A 17,158-nucleotide genomic window follows, 5' to 3' on the forward strand; every position below is an offset into this window, starting at 1 on the left:
TCAGTGCACTTGCTTACCTTCCTGAAATTGGTAATTTCAACGGTTCCTTGGTCCTCGAGGCATTCACAATAACTTCAAAGAATGTGGATCTGTGGAGATTACCCAATAGGAGAACTCCAGTTACTGGTAAGTGATCCAGCTTTTTCTTCTCTATCAGAATAAGAAGATTACATAATTTTATTTGAGAGTATTATTACATCTAGAACTACAAGAGAAAAAGTTGTAAATTCACCAGAAATCTATAAATACATGCACCAAAGTACAGGACACAATTTGTTAACTACAATGTCAACAGCAACTTCTAGAAACACAAGGAAAAGAAAATGATTTGAATGGCTTCATTTTTAAATTTGTATTGTAATGGCAGTTATATTTTAATATAGAAAAATATCCTCTATCATACCTTTCTTCTACTTCACTGAAACAACATCATTTTTTAATATTAGTACAGGATCATTAGTTGATTAAAACCTGCCATTTCTTAAGTTGGCATTGTCATTAACATTCACTGAATTTTGGTATAAATGCCACCACTGCCCAGAGGGTTAACAATCTATAAGACTTCAGAAAAAAAAAGCATCAATACAATTCCCAGTTATCACCAATAAGTCTTTAAAATACCATTTATCAGCTACAACAAACAAACCACACGCACATAAAAGTATGCCAAGTACTGATAAATAATAATGCTGACTTTAATTTAAATACTTGAACAAAGGACAGCAATAAATAATAGTTTTGATAATGTGTTATACTTTTAAAATAATCATCTAAAAATGGACATTAAAAAATAGAAAAAAGCTAGTGTTAACCAAAAGAGAAAAAAAGCTCAACAGAATTTTCTCTTCAAGCTCACATGAAGATATTCTATTCCATTTAACTCGATACATGTTAACCGGGGACGTGCTCATTTTAATGCACTACAGCAGTGATTACTTCAAACACTAGCCCCTGTTGAAGATACAGATGTTTCAATAATACCTCTCCCTTTACCATTATGCTGCTCAACAATCATCCTCTACCTTCAAGAAACTATGGTTTCCTGGCTCTTCGTTCTATGGAAACAAATTAAAAAAGTATATAGCTATTTCTTTGTTTTAGGAGTAAATATGATTAAAAGGACTATAAAACCATTATTTAACAAAAATCAACTGCAAATGTAATTCAACGAGAATCTTACATTTCAATCATGTTACGAGGTAATATTTTTATTTTGTAAAGTTTGACAGCATCCATGTGCTAGATTCCTACTTAATAAATGCTTTAGTGTTTTAAATTACCCTTCATTCAAACAGAGGTACTCCACAGACCTCCATCTGTAATTCTAATACATAAATAAGTACCAAAAAGGGGTCATTTACAGATTCCAAATTAACTTTTATTGACTGAATAGTAAGTACATGTTTATATTGATAAAAACCGGCACAGAAGCAATAATCCAAATATTTTACTCTAATGCTATAAACTAGTATAAAAGATATCATTAAAAGCTAAATAATAATCTCCAATTTTTATTTGTAGCAAATGCACTGTCCATTTGGGTTCAGATCTTACAAACTTAAAATGGAATCAAATGGGGAAAACGAGGAAGAAAAGAAGTATGGCTAATTGCCTCCATCAGCTACTGCCTCCTTTGCCATGAGACCCGAACAACTAGATGGTGCCTGGCTACCATTACTGAACATTTTGATCAATGATTCTATAGAATTCTGATCACAAGGGGAAAAACACAGAACAGAATTTCTAATTCTCATGTAATTCAGACTTTCTGGAGCCATGAAGACTAGATGAACCCCTGAAACTACTGCCCTGAGATAATCTTTTAACCTAAAACCAAAAATACCCCTGAAGTCTTTTTAAAACCAAACAGTAGTTTAGCTTAACTGTAAAGAATGTCTGCCTTGAGCACTGTGCTCTTTTAAGAATTATCTATATGGAATCAAACTAACAATAGTAACTCAAAAGATCAGATAGAAAATTTGGGGGGCAGTGAGTTTATGTTAACGGAGGAGTCAGAAAAAGGGAAAAGTCACAAAATATTCTCAGAATGGTTGCACAAATCGAATATAATTCAGTATCATTTAATTGTACATGTAGAAATCGTTGAAGTGGTGTATGTTCTGCTGTGTACATTTCCCACAACAACAACAAAAAGAATCAAGTGCATTTTGCTAGAATCAAGAATTGAAATGTCTTGAAAATATTTTAAGATACCCAAAGGGTCACTTAGAGACTAGTATGGAAAGCTACGAGTTCACAACTAAGGTGGATTTTATCAGGACAGCTTAGAAAAGAAATTCCGTATTAGGATGCTCTACTCAAAATATCCTGTGTGAACACAAATAATTATAATCCTAATTATAATGCTAATCCACAAAAAGAGCCAAATCAAGTCACACTAATAAAAATCTACTCTATAAAATCAATTTGAATTTATGAAAAGACTACTCACAAAAAAACGTGGTATCTAACTTTCATTTCCACCACCACCCTCTAGTTTGGGTATTAATCTAAGATCAAGATGGCACAAACTATACTCATCTGTAAAACAGGGGTCAAGAGAACTTACTTCACCGGGCAGTTGTAAAGATTAAGTAAGTTAATATAAGTAAAGCACTTAGAAACAGTGCCTAGAATCTAACCATGTATCAAACTATTAACATAACCATCCAGAAATGGGATTTTTCTCAATTGACTGCACATTTTTAGTGAGCTGTAGTCTGAGGAATAAAAGAACTATCAGGAAATTCTAAACTTCTCTCAGAGATTCGTTTGTATTAATAATGTACTATTCATTTTGAAACTATAGTCTTTATATGGTAAGATAAAGCTAGTAATTTATGTTAATATCAGGAATCACGGTTTTCATCATAGAAGAGCTACAAGAACATGTTAATATAAAAATTAAAATAGAAACATCACTATACACTTACAAGTTCTTTAAAACTATATATGACTGGGCCATAGTTAACAAAACATTCCAGACAGTAGTTAGTAAGTAAGCCAGTACCAACATCACACCAATATATAAATTATAAGGAGTCCTGGTAGCACAGTCATTAAAGCACTTGGCTGTGAACTGAAGGTCAGCAGTTCAAACCCACTAGCCGCTCTATGGGAGAAACACGTGGCAGTCTACTTCCGTAAAGATTACAGCTTTGGAAACCCTACAAGGCAATCCTACCGTGTCCTCTAGGGTCAGAATGAGCTGGAATTGACTTGATGGCAATGGGTTTTTTTGGCATATAAATTATATCTGTGAATGCTACTAAAAAACTGGCCATTACATTAGATTTACTTTAGAAAAGGAAGCTGCTTGGACTTAAAAAGTTGCCAGAAACATTCACATGATTGTTTTCCAAGTCCCAATGCCCCACTTTTAAATCTAGAATTTTAGGACTAAACACTGACAAATTCTAAAATGAAAATATGAGAACAACAGTATATATTCATGTTCATGACTAACATTTGATGGTTAAGACACTAATATTCACCAAACCAAAAACCAAACCCGTTGCCATCGAGTCCATTCCGACTCATAGCGACCCTGTAGGACAGAGCAGAATTGCTCCATAGGGTTTCCAAGAAGCAGCTGATAAATTCAAACTGCTGACCTTTTGGTTACCAGCTGGAGCTCTTAACCACTGTGCCACCAGGGCTCCACTAATATTCAAGTTGTTCTGAAATGCTGAAAGAGGAAGAGTACCGAGGTGGGCCCTAGTTCCCTACAACCCCTGGCTTTAATCAAAACAGCTCCCCATTCATCTATTTATATTTTGGGTTTCCACAAAATAAGCCTCCCTTTGAAGAAAGAATTCTGCAACAACCACCACAAAAAGTTTTAAGCCATTTTTTCTAAAGGATAGTGTTGTAGGCAGCCTCTAAGATGGCCACCAGTGATCCCCACCTTCTGGTATTCATATCCTTGGTAATCCCTTCCCCTGAGTGTGGGCTGGTTTCCCACTAAGGCACAGAATTTGGCAGAAGAAATGAGGCAGCATGGGCACTGGTGGTTCAGTGGTAAAATTCTCATCTTCCATGCAGGAGACCTGGGTTCGATTCTTGACCAGTGCACCTCATGCATGGCTACCACCCATCTGTCAGTGGAGGCTTGCATGTTGCTGTGATGCTGAACAGGTTTCAGCAGAGCTTCCAGACTAAGAAAGGCTAGAAAAAGACCTGGCAATCTACTTTCAAATATCAGCCAATGAAAACTATGGATCACAACAGTCTGATCTGCAACCAAACATGGGGATGACATAGGACCTGGCAGTGTTTCATTCTGTTGTATGTGGGGTCACCATGAGTCAAGGGCCAACTCAACAAGCTAACAACAATGGGAGAACATTTCTAAAATTAGATTATAAAAAGACTGTGGTTTCTGTTTTAAGGGCTCTCTCTCTCATGCATACTCTTTCTCTCTCTCAGATCCTGTACACTGGGGGAAGCAAGCTGCCATGGTGTAAGCAGCCCTGTGGAAAGGCCCTCATGGCAAGAACCTGATGCATCTGGCTAACAAGCAGCAAGGGCATGAGGTCTGCCACATGAGTAACTTGGAAGCAGGTGTTCTAAGGCCTGCTGAAAACCACATGAGTGAGCTGCAAGTGGATTCCCACAGTTGGGCCTTGAAATGACTACAGCTCCAGCTGACCCCTTCATTGCAGGCTTGTGAGACCCTGAGCCAGAACCACCCAGTTAAGCTGCTCCTGGATTACTCACAGGAATATAAGATAATGTTTGTTTTCATTCACTAAATTTGGGGATTATCTGTTACACAACAATAGATAACTAATACAGACAGCATTACAAAGTAATTAGTATTCAACTAAAAGTGGTAAAGTGTATGCCGATTAGCTGCCTAAAAAGGAACTCGCAGGAAAGTAGTACCTTAATGGGTGGGGGCCAGTTCTGAATTTGGTCCTTGGTTTTTAGATCCGAAAATTCAACCTAGATAAAGCTAAAGCAGGTTAAGACTCGAAGACTGAATTATACCAACCAAACTCATCAAACTGATTAATAAATCAGATGCCCCCATCCAGGGCATTCCTCTCCCAGTATGAACATATCTGGACACCGTATCACTTCAGGAGTTACCAGTCATGCATTCTAAGCATGCAGTACCCCTGGAAACTGGTTGCTGGGTCTACAAACTACTTTTTAAAAACTGGATGGTGTTAAGATGTAGCTGATTTACAGATGAAGTAGCCTAAATTACTCCAACCCCAGAGTAAAGTACCATTCTAAACCAAATCAAATCCATTACTGCTCAGTCAATTCCAACTCATAGTGACCCTACAGGACAGAGTAGAACTGCCCTACAAGGTTTCCAAGGCTATAAATCTTTAGGGAAGCAGACTGCCACATAATTCTTCGTGGAGTGGCAGGTGGGTTCGAACCATCAAACTTTAGGTTAGCAGCCTATCTCTTAACCGCTGCACCACCAGGACTCCTAGCACTATTCTAGTGTCCGCTAAATAGCATCTACCACCTCTTGTACTATACTAAACACTGACCAATTGCCCAGTGTTGAAATCTTGAGCAGTTTTCCGGTGCAGTTTTTCTTTTACACCATTTTATGTTCTAGTCATTCTTCCTAAAGATGTCTTACTCACATTAATTGATCTTCAACAATATTTTGATCTTCCTAATTTGATCTGACACATGCCTTAATCTTGTAATTAAGCTCCACATTTATAAACCATATCTTAAAATGGTATGCTTCTATATAGAGTTGATGTCATCTACTCAATAGTTTCTAGTTCAAGAAAATATTTTCCTGATCCTAGCCCAGAATGTCAGGAGCATCACATGCAGGTCCCCTATACTTATTATTCAAGTTAACACACAAAAATAACAGCTAACAATGTTCTTAAACCCAACAATTATGTCAACAAAATAAGGGAGTCTAACCTTTGGGTTTTTTAACCTTAACCTTGTAATTATGTCCTTTTTCTCATCTTTTCTGATTATAATGTTAAAACTAATCTGTTCAGATTCTGAAGTCCTGCATTAGTTTTCAAATCAATGCTGAATAACCATCTCTAATATAAGTGCACATTTTGTGTGTAAAACTGATTTTATAAAACAATGGTGAAGAATATTAAATATGCCAGAAGAATGAATAAATCTGTCTTGGAATAAGTACACCCAGAAAGCTCCTTAGAAGGGAGGATGGTGAGACTTCATCTTACGTACTTTGGACATGTTATCAGGAGGAACCAGTGCCTGGAGAAAGCCATCAGGCTTGGTAAGGTAAAGGGTCAGCAAAAAAGAGGAAGACCCTCAATGAGATGGACAGACACAGTGCCTGCAACAATGGGCTCCAACATAGCAGTGATTGTGAGGATGGCACAGGACCAGGCAGTGTTTCATTCTGTTATACACAGAATCTCTCTGAATCATAACTGACTCAATGACACCTAACAACAATATTGTCAAGTCAACAGTGATAAAGTTACTATAACCAAAAACCCACTGCCCTCGAGTTGATTCCGACTCATAGCGACCCTATAGGACTGAGCAGAACTGCCCCATAGAGTTTCCAAGGAGCGCCTGGCGGATTCAAGCTGCCGACCTCTTTGTTAACAGCTGTAGCACCTAGCCACTACACCACCAGGGTTTCCCAGTTACTATAACAGCTGAAGAAAAAAGTGGCTCTAAATATTTCATTTTCCTTCCTCTGAAGGAAAACTTACTCATTTTTTATTTTCAATTAATAAGTAACTTTTAAATAGCAATGCGTCTAATACATTTCACCATGCTCTGTGTTAATCATCCCATTTTAAAATAATTTCAAAATCACTTAAAAGTGAACAAAGAGCTTATAAGTAATAAAATGCCACACGAGCAAAAGTCTTAACTGCATACATATTAATGATCTTTGTCATGGAAACATACATGAAGGTACTGATGACAGTAAGGTACAAACTCATTCTCTTTTAATCAATCTCAAAATATTAAAGCGCCTATTATCCTTCACCTAAAGGAATAGCCTCCCAACCATTCTATTTCCACTCTTGCCTTCTGCTAATCCATTCTCTTCATAGCCTCAAAGTAGCACTTTCATATTAAAACCTATTAAACAGCTACCCTTTACATTTAGAATAAAATCTAAATGCCACATCATTTATGACTAAATAAAATGTGATCTGGCATTTGCCCACTTCTCCAGACTCATCTGATCCCACTCACCCCATAACTCACATCAGGCTAGTCTTTCCTCAGTGTAAAACAAACTCTTTCCTATTGAAAAACAACAACAAACTCTAAGCTTGCTGTTAACTGGAACTCTTTCACGAACACCTCCTTCTCGTCTTTCAGCTTTTGGCTTAAATGCCATCCCCTCAGAGAAGTAAAGCCCTGGTTGCACAGTGGTTAAAATCCACCAGCTGCTCCTTGGAAATTCTATGGGGCAGTTCTACTCTGTCCCATAGGGTTGCTATGAGTCGGAATCTACTCGATGGCAACTTTTTTTTTTCCCCCGTTCCCGAGAAGTCTCCCCGACCACATACCTGAATTAACTCTCCCTGTTATTCTTTAATACAACCTGCAATTAGTTTATTACTCGGCATTCATCAAACCTGAATCTTTAAGCGTCATAAATCACATCAAACACCAGTAACTATCCCTTTATGGAAAAAATACAGTTTTATATTAAGTGCTATGATTTGCTTGGTTAGCTGATCAATAGGGTGCTATTCACTCCTCCGAAAAATGGGAGATAGCTTCTTCAAACTATACATGCTTCCCCACAACTAACTCTGCAACTTTTCAAGAGTCTTCAAAATTACTGTACATTTACTCACCCCTTAAAAAATTCTTAATAACAAGATGCACCCAATTCTTTTTTTTAATTAACTGTTAAATTCTATAGTTACAATCAAGAACCACCTTTAAAAGTACAGGCTTAATGATGATAGACATTACTAGATAATTATAGCATTTTTCCTTGAGAAACAAAGCTAGTTACCAACATATTTTACTCATCTTTCTACCTACCAATACTAACCTCCTTTATTTAACCTACAGATATAATTCAGATATATTGCTGCTATTATGAAAAGCTTAGTATAAGCACTGTGAGTCTTATTATCTTCTTACAATTTAAAATATGAATTTCAATGCCACACCTGTTAAAACAAATATTATTTAATTTACCTGGAAGGAAAATTAAGATTCTGTTTAACGAAAGTAAAGGCCATCTGACATTGCTGACCACACCCACTCCTTCTGGAAACATCCTCTTCCCTGTTCCTGTAACATTACACTCTCCTGGGCTTCTTACTCCCTATTGACTTTTTTACCTCCATTTTTTTCCTCTTCTTTTACCACCATAGAAAATAATGATGTCTCTCTCAAGGTTCCGTCCTAAGATCTCTTTTCTCGTGCTATGCAGTATATTTTCTCCCTAACCTACTTTACTCACTCCCACGGCTTCAACTGAATCATCTATGCTGATGACTATACCAAATATGTACTTATAGCCCTGCTGTTTCCTAACTTTTAGCCCCACCTATCCAACTGCCTAATAGATCTCCCCTCACAGACTTTCCACAAGGACCTGAAATTCAACAAATCTAAAAGTGAACTATCACCTTCCCCAAAGCCCATCCTTCCTCCTATTTGCTACCTAGTAAGAAGTACCACCATTCATTCACCCAGCTGCTTAATTAAGCCAGAATCCTGGGATTCATCCTCAATTTCTTCCTCTCTGCAATCCAACTTAAGGAGCCCTGGTGGCAAAGGCTAAGTGCTCAGCTGCTAACTGAAAGGCTGGCGGTTCAAACCCACCTAGCCACTCTGCTGGAGAAAGATCTGGTGATCTGCTCCCATAGATTACAGCCTAGAAAACCCTACAAGACAGTTCTACTCTGTCCTGGGGGTTTCTACGAGTCGAAAATCAACTCACAGCACCTAACAAAAACAATAGCACAACACAACTTCTCATTTCATACAACCACAAAACAAACCAATCATTAAGTCCTATAAATTTTCTCCTAAATGTACCTATAATCCATTCATTTCTCTCTCAATACTAGCAGTACCCTTGCTCAGCCCACTACTGTACTGTGTCCTGCTTAGCCTATTTACAGTGGCTTCCACTCAACAGTCTTTCTGCCTCTAGCTAAAATTCATTCAACAATTAGGCATGAGATAAAACAGGATGAAATTCTATCAACTGTGATTTCAACTGTTCATCTCTAAGGGCAGAAAAACAATTTAAACATTGCTGAAAAAGTTGAGCACACAGGTTACTTAAAACCCAAAAAAACTTAACTTAGGTGGACTTAAAATTTATCAAGTAAAATGGGCATAATTAAGCATATCTCATCTAACCCACAGGATCATGAAATGAAATTATATGAAATGTCTTTAAACAGCAGGAAGTGGACAACAGATTACAGCAAAGAAGTAGAATCAGACAAATGATTGAGGGCTTTGTGTTTCAGTAATACATTATCAGTACCTATGCAAGACACAGTGACAGGCACTGAGAATTTTTATTATTATTACAATTATCATTATCAGTATTATTAACTAACATTTATTGAACTCTTATGTGTGATAACCCACCAAACCAAATCCCCTGCCATCGAGTCGATTCTGACTCATGGCAACCCTACAGGACAGAGAAGAGCCGGCCCATACGGTTTCCAAAGCTGTAAATCTTTATGGAAGCAGACTGCACATCTTTCTCCCAAGGAGCAGCTGGTGGGTTTGAAACTGACCTTTTGGTTAGCAGCTGAGCACTTTAATCACTGCACCACCAGGGCTCCTGTTATGCACCATGCACTACATTAAATTCTTTACATCATTTATCACATTCAATCCTCACTATAAAGCCCTATGGTTGTATGGCTGTAAGTGGCAAGGTAAGGATTTGAAATAAACTGCGTTTCCAGCATCAATGGTCCTGCCTACAGGGAGATTACAGTTCACCAAAGGAGAAACAAATATTTTCAATATACTGTATAAATATAATAACAGTATTTTGCATAGAACACTTTAAGAGTATTTGAAAAAGTGTATTTATTCTGGCCTAGGGATAAGGAAATGTTTCTTGAAAGAGACGATGCTTGAGCAATCATAAAGAACAAAAAAGAAGCTATGGTGTTGGGAGGAAGGCAGAGCAAAGGGCAGGAAAAACAGCATAATATGCAACAGAGCCCAGTGGCCTCAAACAGACTGTATGCACGCTGACAATCCCAACCTTGAAAACAGATTTACTCTTCCACTATGGCAAATAAAAAATGCTGCATTTAACTTTTCAATTCTTAAGAGAACTTCCCAGATGTTAAAACTTTTACTGCTAAGGCCCAAATGTTTACAAGACAGTCCATATCAGGCTATTAGGTGGATGTAGAAATACTACAGATGAGAAACGAGGAAAAAAAGAGAGGAAGAGAGACAGAATGAAAAGTATCCCTGAAGTACTTTGTGGAAAATGTTATTTTTCAGTATAAATCATTTATTCTTATGCTCCGGTTTTGTCAGTTACCCCACTAGAACCCGCACATTTAACAACAGGGGTTGTCATACCCCTATGGATATATATTATTATATCACCACTAGTATATTTGCTAAGGATCCCTGGTGGCACAGTGGTTGAGCACTTGGTTACTAACCAAAAGGTTGACTGTTCAAACCCTCCCATAGGCTCCGCAGGAGAAAAGACCTTGCTACCTGCACCCATAAAGATTACCGCTTAGGAAACCCTATGGGGCAGTTCTACTCCCTCACATGGAGTCAATATGAGTCGGAATCAACTCGACGGCACACAACACTGCCTTATTGTTTTAGCTAACACATTTTGTTTTTGTTTTTTTATTTTTCTCTCCCTTCAGTTTATGGATACGAAAACAAGGACTCCAGAGAAAGTACTTCTCTTGGATTGCAAAACCAGGTTTTCTGATTCTTGGCCATTAGCATTTTCCACACACAAACGAAGTCTTTTAGCTACATTGGGTTTTGACCACTTTCTACATGATTTCTCTGTTGATCTTTTTAAGAGGTGAGGTTAATTAACTACTGAGTGCGTTATTAGCCCTTGCAATCTAGCTAACACATTTTGAGGACTTATTATATGCCAGACAGTGCGCCGAGTACTTTAAGCAGGTTCTCTCATTTAATCTTCCCAATATCCTATAAGGTATCATTATCTTCATTTTACAAATAAAAAAAAGAGGTTCATAGAAAACACAGCCAGTAGGTGGCGAAACAAATATTTAAGCCCAAGCAGTCATGCTCCAGCATCCAAGCTTTTAACTACTACACTACGTAATTGCAGGGAACTCTTAAAAATTGAAGTTCTTTGCATTTTTGCTTTCCATAATGATACGTAATACATACAATAATGAAAAATGAATATGTAGCTATAAAAATAAAACTAGATATACTTTCCTGCATTAAACTACAAATATACAATGAAGTTCTATACAAGTTGACAATGGCAAGATTACAATTACATTGTAAATTATCCAAGAAATGTTATAGAAAAATGTCATGTATTCAGGGACATTACGTTTATGGAAAATTGGCAACAAAGGAACACTGACCAAATGTGATGATCACATTTCATAAGAGAGTGAAATAATCTTATTAAAATTCATCAGAAATCACAATTTGGTGACATTATGAATTCAATATATTTTCCATCTGTAAATTGTACTTCTTATTGTTCATCTAATCAGTCACTGTCTAACTCTCAGCCTTACCAGGCTTGGTCTTAAAAAAAGAGCAACAGCAAAAAAAAGGCCTACGGTTCATGTCTATTTTTTAAAATTCAAAACAATAAGACATACTATTGTTATTCAAAAAAAAAAAAGGCAAAAATGTCTAACAAAAGTTTCTAGAGAAGATGGAGGTGTGGGTGTGAGGGGAGAAAGGATTCAGGCAAGGAAAGACAAAGAAAAGGCTCTTCAAGAGAGAAAGCTCTCCCCACTACCATATATAAATCATTATTAACTCTTTCTTTGAATGAAAGGCTAAGAAGTCCAAACACAATCCAGCCTGCGTTAAATAGAACAACTTGAGTGGTAGACCAAACAGATGGAGGAGGGCAATGACTTTCAAAGAAAAAATTTGGTAATAGAACACCTTTATGAAATAAATGTTAAGAAATCCCAATCGATAAAATATAGAAGAACATAGGTAATCTTATTGAAGTGAAAAAAAAAATTTTTTTTTATTGAAGTGAAGTGGGACAAAAATGGTGCCTACCTGTTTGCTCTTACTGGCAGCCAATATTTCCCAAAGTGTTCTATAGTATAACAGCAGGAAAAAAAGGTTTCCAAATCAAGATGGAAGGAATACATGGAGTTACTGTACTAAAAAGAATTGGTCGATCTATGACCTTTTTCAGGAGGTAGCATATGATCAAGAACTAATGGTACTGAAAGAGGTTCATGCTGCAGGGGAGGCACTGGTGAAAAACACGGGTTCAGGAACTGAAGGAATATCAATTTAGATGTTTCAACAAACGGATGCTGCAGTGGAAGCATTCACTCGTCTATGGCAAGAAATTTGGAAGACAGCTACCTGGCCAATCGACTAAAAGAGATCCATATTTATGCCTATTCCCAAGAAAGGTGATCCAACTAAATGCAGAAATTATTGAACAATATCATTAATATCACAAGCAAGTAAAATTTTGCTGAAAAAAAAAATTTGCAGCAATGTTTCAACAGGGAACTGCCAGAAATTCAAGCTGGATTCAGAAGAGGATGTGGAACAAGGGATATCATTGCTGATGTCAGATGGATCCTGGCTGAAAGCAGAGAATGCCAGAAAGATGTTTATCCGTGTTTTACTGACTATGCAAAGGCATTCAACTGTGTGGATCACAACAAATTATGGATAACATTGGGAAGAATGGGAATTCCAGAACACTTAATTGTGCTCAGGAGGAACCTGTATTTAGACCAAGAAGCAGTCATTCGAACAGAACGAGGAGATACTGGATGGTTTAAAGCCAAGAAAGGTATAGGTCAGGGCTGTATCCTTTCAAGATACTTATTCAATCTGTATGCTGAGCAAATAAGCCTAGAAGTTGGACTATGTGAAGAACAACTCAGCATCACAGTTAAAAGAAGACGCTATTAACAACCTGCGATATGCAGATGACACAACCTTGCTTGCTGAAAGTGACAAGGAGTTAAAGCACTTACTGATGAAGATCAAAGACCACAGCCTTCATAATGGATTACACCTCAACATAAAAAAAAAAAAAAAACCCTTACAACCAGACCAACATCAAGATAAATGGAGAAAAGGTTGAAGTTGTCAAGGATTTCATTTTATGTGAACTCAAAATCAATGTCCATGGAAACAGCAATCAAGAAATCAAACAACACACTGCCTTGGGCAAATCTGCTGCAAAAGACCTCTTTAAAGTGTTAAAAAGCAAAGACTTCACCTTAAAGACTAAGGTGCACCTCACTCAATCCATAGTGTTTTCAATCACCTCATACGTACGTGAAAGCTGGACAATGAGTAAGGAAGACAAAAGAAGAATTGACGCCTTTGAATTATGGTATTGGCGAAGAATATCGAATATACCATGTACTGCCAAAAGAATGAACAAATCTGTCTTGGAAGAAGTACAGCCAGAATACTCATTAGAAGCAAGAATGGTGAGACTTTGGCTCACATACTTTGGATATGTTATCAGGAGGAATCAGTCCCTGGAAAAGGACATCATGCTTGGTAAAGCAGATGATCAGCAAAAAAGGGGGAACATGCTCAAGGAGATGGATTAACACAGTGGCTTTAATGATGGGCTCAAACACGGCAACAGTTGTGAGGATGGCGCAGGACTGGGCAGTGTTTCATTCTGTAGTTACACAGGGTCACTATGAGTCGGAACTGACTTGACGGCACCTAACAACAACAAAGGTCAAGTAAAATTGAGTACTGCTATGGTGAATAAAGCTAGCAAGCTGTTTTAGTGGATGGCTTCTCAGAGTCTTTAATTTATTAAATTCCAGGAGAAGGTCATGATTGCAGTATTTACCAAACTGTCTCTACTTCCTTTTTTCCAAAGAGCATTCCCTAAGACCAGTGTTTGTGAAAATTTTTCAGCCAAGATGACCAAAGCAAGGTTAAAAGTTGCAGTTCAAGGAATTATTTAACATGGCCCTTCTAGCCATGGTCTTTGTTACTCACACACAGTGGCTGAGTGGGACTATGCAAATAAGGTATACAGAACCTGTGATGGTTGGGATTATGTGTCAACTTGGCTAGGCCATGATTCCCAGTGTTGTGTAGCTGTCCTCCATTTTATATGTTGTGGATACTGACCTCTGTCTGTTGATGAGACAGGATTGGTGTAAATTGTGTCTTGGGTCACAGTCTTACAGGTAGGCATGACTCAAGCCTTACTAAAGTTACCCCCTTCCCTGGGGTGTTTCCTGTATCCAAGATGTAAGTTAAGCCCTTCCCTGGGTTGTCTCCTGTATCTAAGATATATGTGTGTATCCTGGCAAGGTTCTCTCTCTCTACATCTGGATCCCACATCTGGTTCTTGATTAACTGACCTCCCCAGAGGTCTGCTGTCTGACCCATCAATTCTGGGATTTGCTAGCCTCCACAGCCCCTTGGGCTAGCGGCCTATCATGTGACCTGATTCACCAGCTTCCACAGCCTTGTGAGCCAGCAGCCTGTCCTCTGAACTGCCAGTTTGGGTTCATCAGCTCCTGCTGACACATGGGTCAGGAGAAGCCTACGCCTGACCCATGAACTCGGGACTTGTCACCCTCCACAACCACATGAGCCATTTCCTTTATACGGTTCATATGTCAGTTCTGTGAACCACTGTGGTGAATTAGGGAACCCAAAGATGGAAGAGAGGGTGCTGAGAGGAAAGGGAGTAGTTATTAATGATAATAGAGTGGTATAGTAGCTTGGAAAACTTGAACATTTGGGATGTCTTTAATCTCTACCTCATAGGAACCAGCTTTCTGCTGACCCTTATAAAAGAAATTATTTGTTTAAAAGTGATCAAGTAGAGTCAAGAAAACTTTCTTAACTAAAAAGTTTCCTCTTTTCTCCCACTGTCCCAATGGAAGACATCAAGTTCCACTTTAAAATGTAAATATACACACATAAAAGACTAAATAGAAACACAACAATGTTTTAGATGTAGCTATCTCTAACTGGAAAGATGTCACGATGATGGGTGTTCCTATTTTCTTCCTTATACTTTAGTATTTTCAATGAACATGTAATACTTCTAACATCAAAAAGAGAGTTATTATCTTAATAAGAAAAATAAAACTCTACCCCTCATGACCAGGTTGTTTACATTCACACTTCAAACAATTACTTTTATCAGATTTATATACAACATAAAAGATTTTCTACTAAAGGATCAATTGCTGGTGGAATAAAGAAAATGAAGGAATTTACAAGGTAGGCTAGGTCTGAATATTAATGAGACTGTGGGGATAGAGGGACAAAAGATAAACAGCAAAAAGGATGGAAAAAGATGAAAGAAGACCAAAACAACTGTGCTTTGCACCTGCAAATGCATCTAAAGCTTTACCTCTTAAGCAGCTACCTCTCTGGAGTCAAATTCCATCTACTTGTGCTGTTGTAGGCTGATTGTCCCTAGACAGACTCTGTAAAAGTACAGCATGATATTACGGGGAAAAAAACCCTGATTAGACTACGAAACAAGCAAAGATGAAGGGGTTTAATGCATACGTCTAGAAATTATCAGTGGCTATACAAGCTTTTTACCATACACCAAGTTATTCATACACACATACATATAACCAAATTGGCTATTAAATTATACTATTAGTGATTCTTAGTATTTATACTACAAATAAGAGAAGGAAATAATATTTACTGGGATTTTTCTTCTAAGAAATAATATCAAAGAAGTCAGGGTATACAGCATAACAAATGTTGCTATAAAACATATCTAAATGAAGTTTAACATTTGTACCTCAAAAACATCTGTTAACACAGAAAACAACTGACATTTTGTTCTTCATTCATCATGCTGCTAGCCCGGATTTCAATATGTTTTTACATTATTTATAAGCAGTTGTTTAATATTAAAAGTTAGTAAGACACACAGCACTAGATCTAGGTGCAATGAAAATTACACAAAGAAATCCTTAAGAATTTTCTTGCTAGCAAACTTAAATGCTACCATACCACAGTAATAAGAAAAAAAAAAAGGTTGCCATTGAACTGACTCCAAATCATGGCAACTCCCTGTATATCAGAATAGAATTGTACTCCATAGGGTTTTCAACGGCTGATTTTTCAGAAGTAGACCACCAGGCCTAGGGTAACAAGAATATACCGGAAATCCAGATATATGAATCTGACACTGACCAGCTACTAACCTTGAACAAGTCACAATTTTCCAGGTTTGTTTTGTTGCCTGTGAAGAGGATATGGGACTAGGGCTATGAGTTCCAACAAATAGAAAAGTCCTCCCCCTATAGATTTCAAAGCAATACCTAGCATTTCTCTTAAGACCATACCACAATTCAGAATCCTTCAAACTTAGCTAAAAATCCTAACAAGAAGGGTTTATAAACAATGGCCTCGAACCATTTCAAAAGTTTTAATACCAACATCTCCACCCCAACTCTATCTAGATCTTCCCTCTGGTTCACCCTTCAACCAAAGATTAAAAAAAATAGACAAGCCCATAAAACAAAAGGAGACTAAATGGGCACACCAGCCCAGGGGCAAGGACAAAAAGGCAGGAGAGGACAGGAAAGCTGGAAATGGGAAACCCAAGGTCAAGAAGGGGAGAGTGTTGACATGTTGTGGAGTTGGCAACCAATGTCACGAAACAACATGTCTATTGACTGTTTAATGAGAAACTAATTTGTTCTATAAACCTTCATCTAAAGCACTATTAAAAAAAAAAAAAAAAAGATCTTCCCTCTGAAGACTGTCTCACCCCTCTACCATTAAGGTTTACAGGTAACAAAAAATAGCCTGTCTCAGGAAATGACCACACTGGGAGCTCTTAAAAGGTTCTTTCCAGCTCTAAAATTCCCAGAAATTCTCTAATTTTCCAAAATGAACAATACTAGAGAATGGAACACATACGAAATTTTTAAAAACACAAGTATCAATCAGGTCATACAACCATGAGACCCAATAAACAAAACTTTCTAAGTATTCAATA

The 17,158-nt window shown here is 37.5% G+C and overlaps 1 protein-coding gene across 14 annotated transcripts in view; it reads right to left on the bottom strand.

Moving 5' to 3' along the window:
* YAF2 (YY1 associated factor 2) overlaps positions 1-17,158 on the bottom strand; it is a 126,545-nt gene that overhangs the window by 96,458 nt on the left and 12,929 nt on the right. For 8 of the 14 annotated variants that reach the window (XR_007517160.1, XR_007517163.1, XR_007517161.1 and 5 more), the window contains one exon: positions 18-89. The exons of 3 other annotated variants lie outside the window; for them this stretch is intronic. Coding sequence is in view for 4 of the 11 variants with exons in the window: in XM_049882854.1 (XP_049738811.1) it covers positions 18-89 (72 nt within the window). In the remaining 7 variants the exon portion in view is untranslated. Of the gene's footprint in view, positions 1-17; positions 151-17,158 lie in introns of all 14 variants that reach the window. 3 more of the 14 variants (XM_049882857.1, XM_049882856.1, XM_049882855.1) reach the window with 1 other exon arrangement.

Source organism: Elephas maximus, chromosome 4 (assembly GCF_024166365.1).
Source record: "Elephas maximus indicus isolate mEleMax1 chromosome 4, mEleMax1 primary haplotype, whole genome shotgun sequence".
NCBI lineage: Eukaryota > Metazoa > Chordata > Mammalia > Proboscidea > Elephantidae > Elephas > Elephas maximus.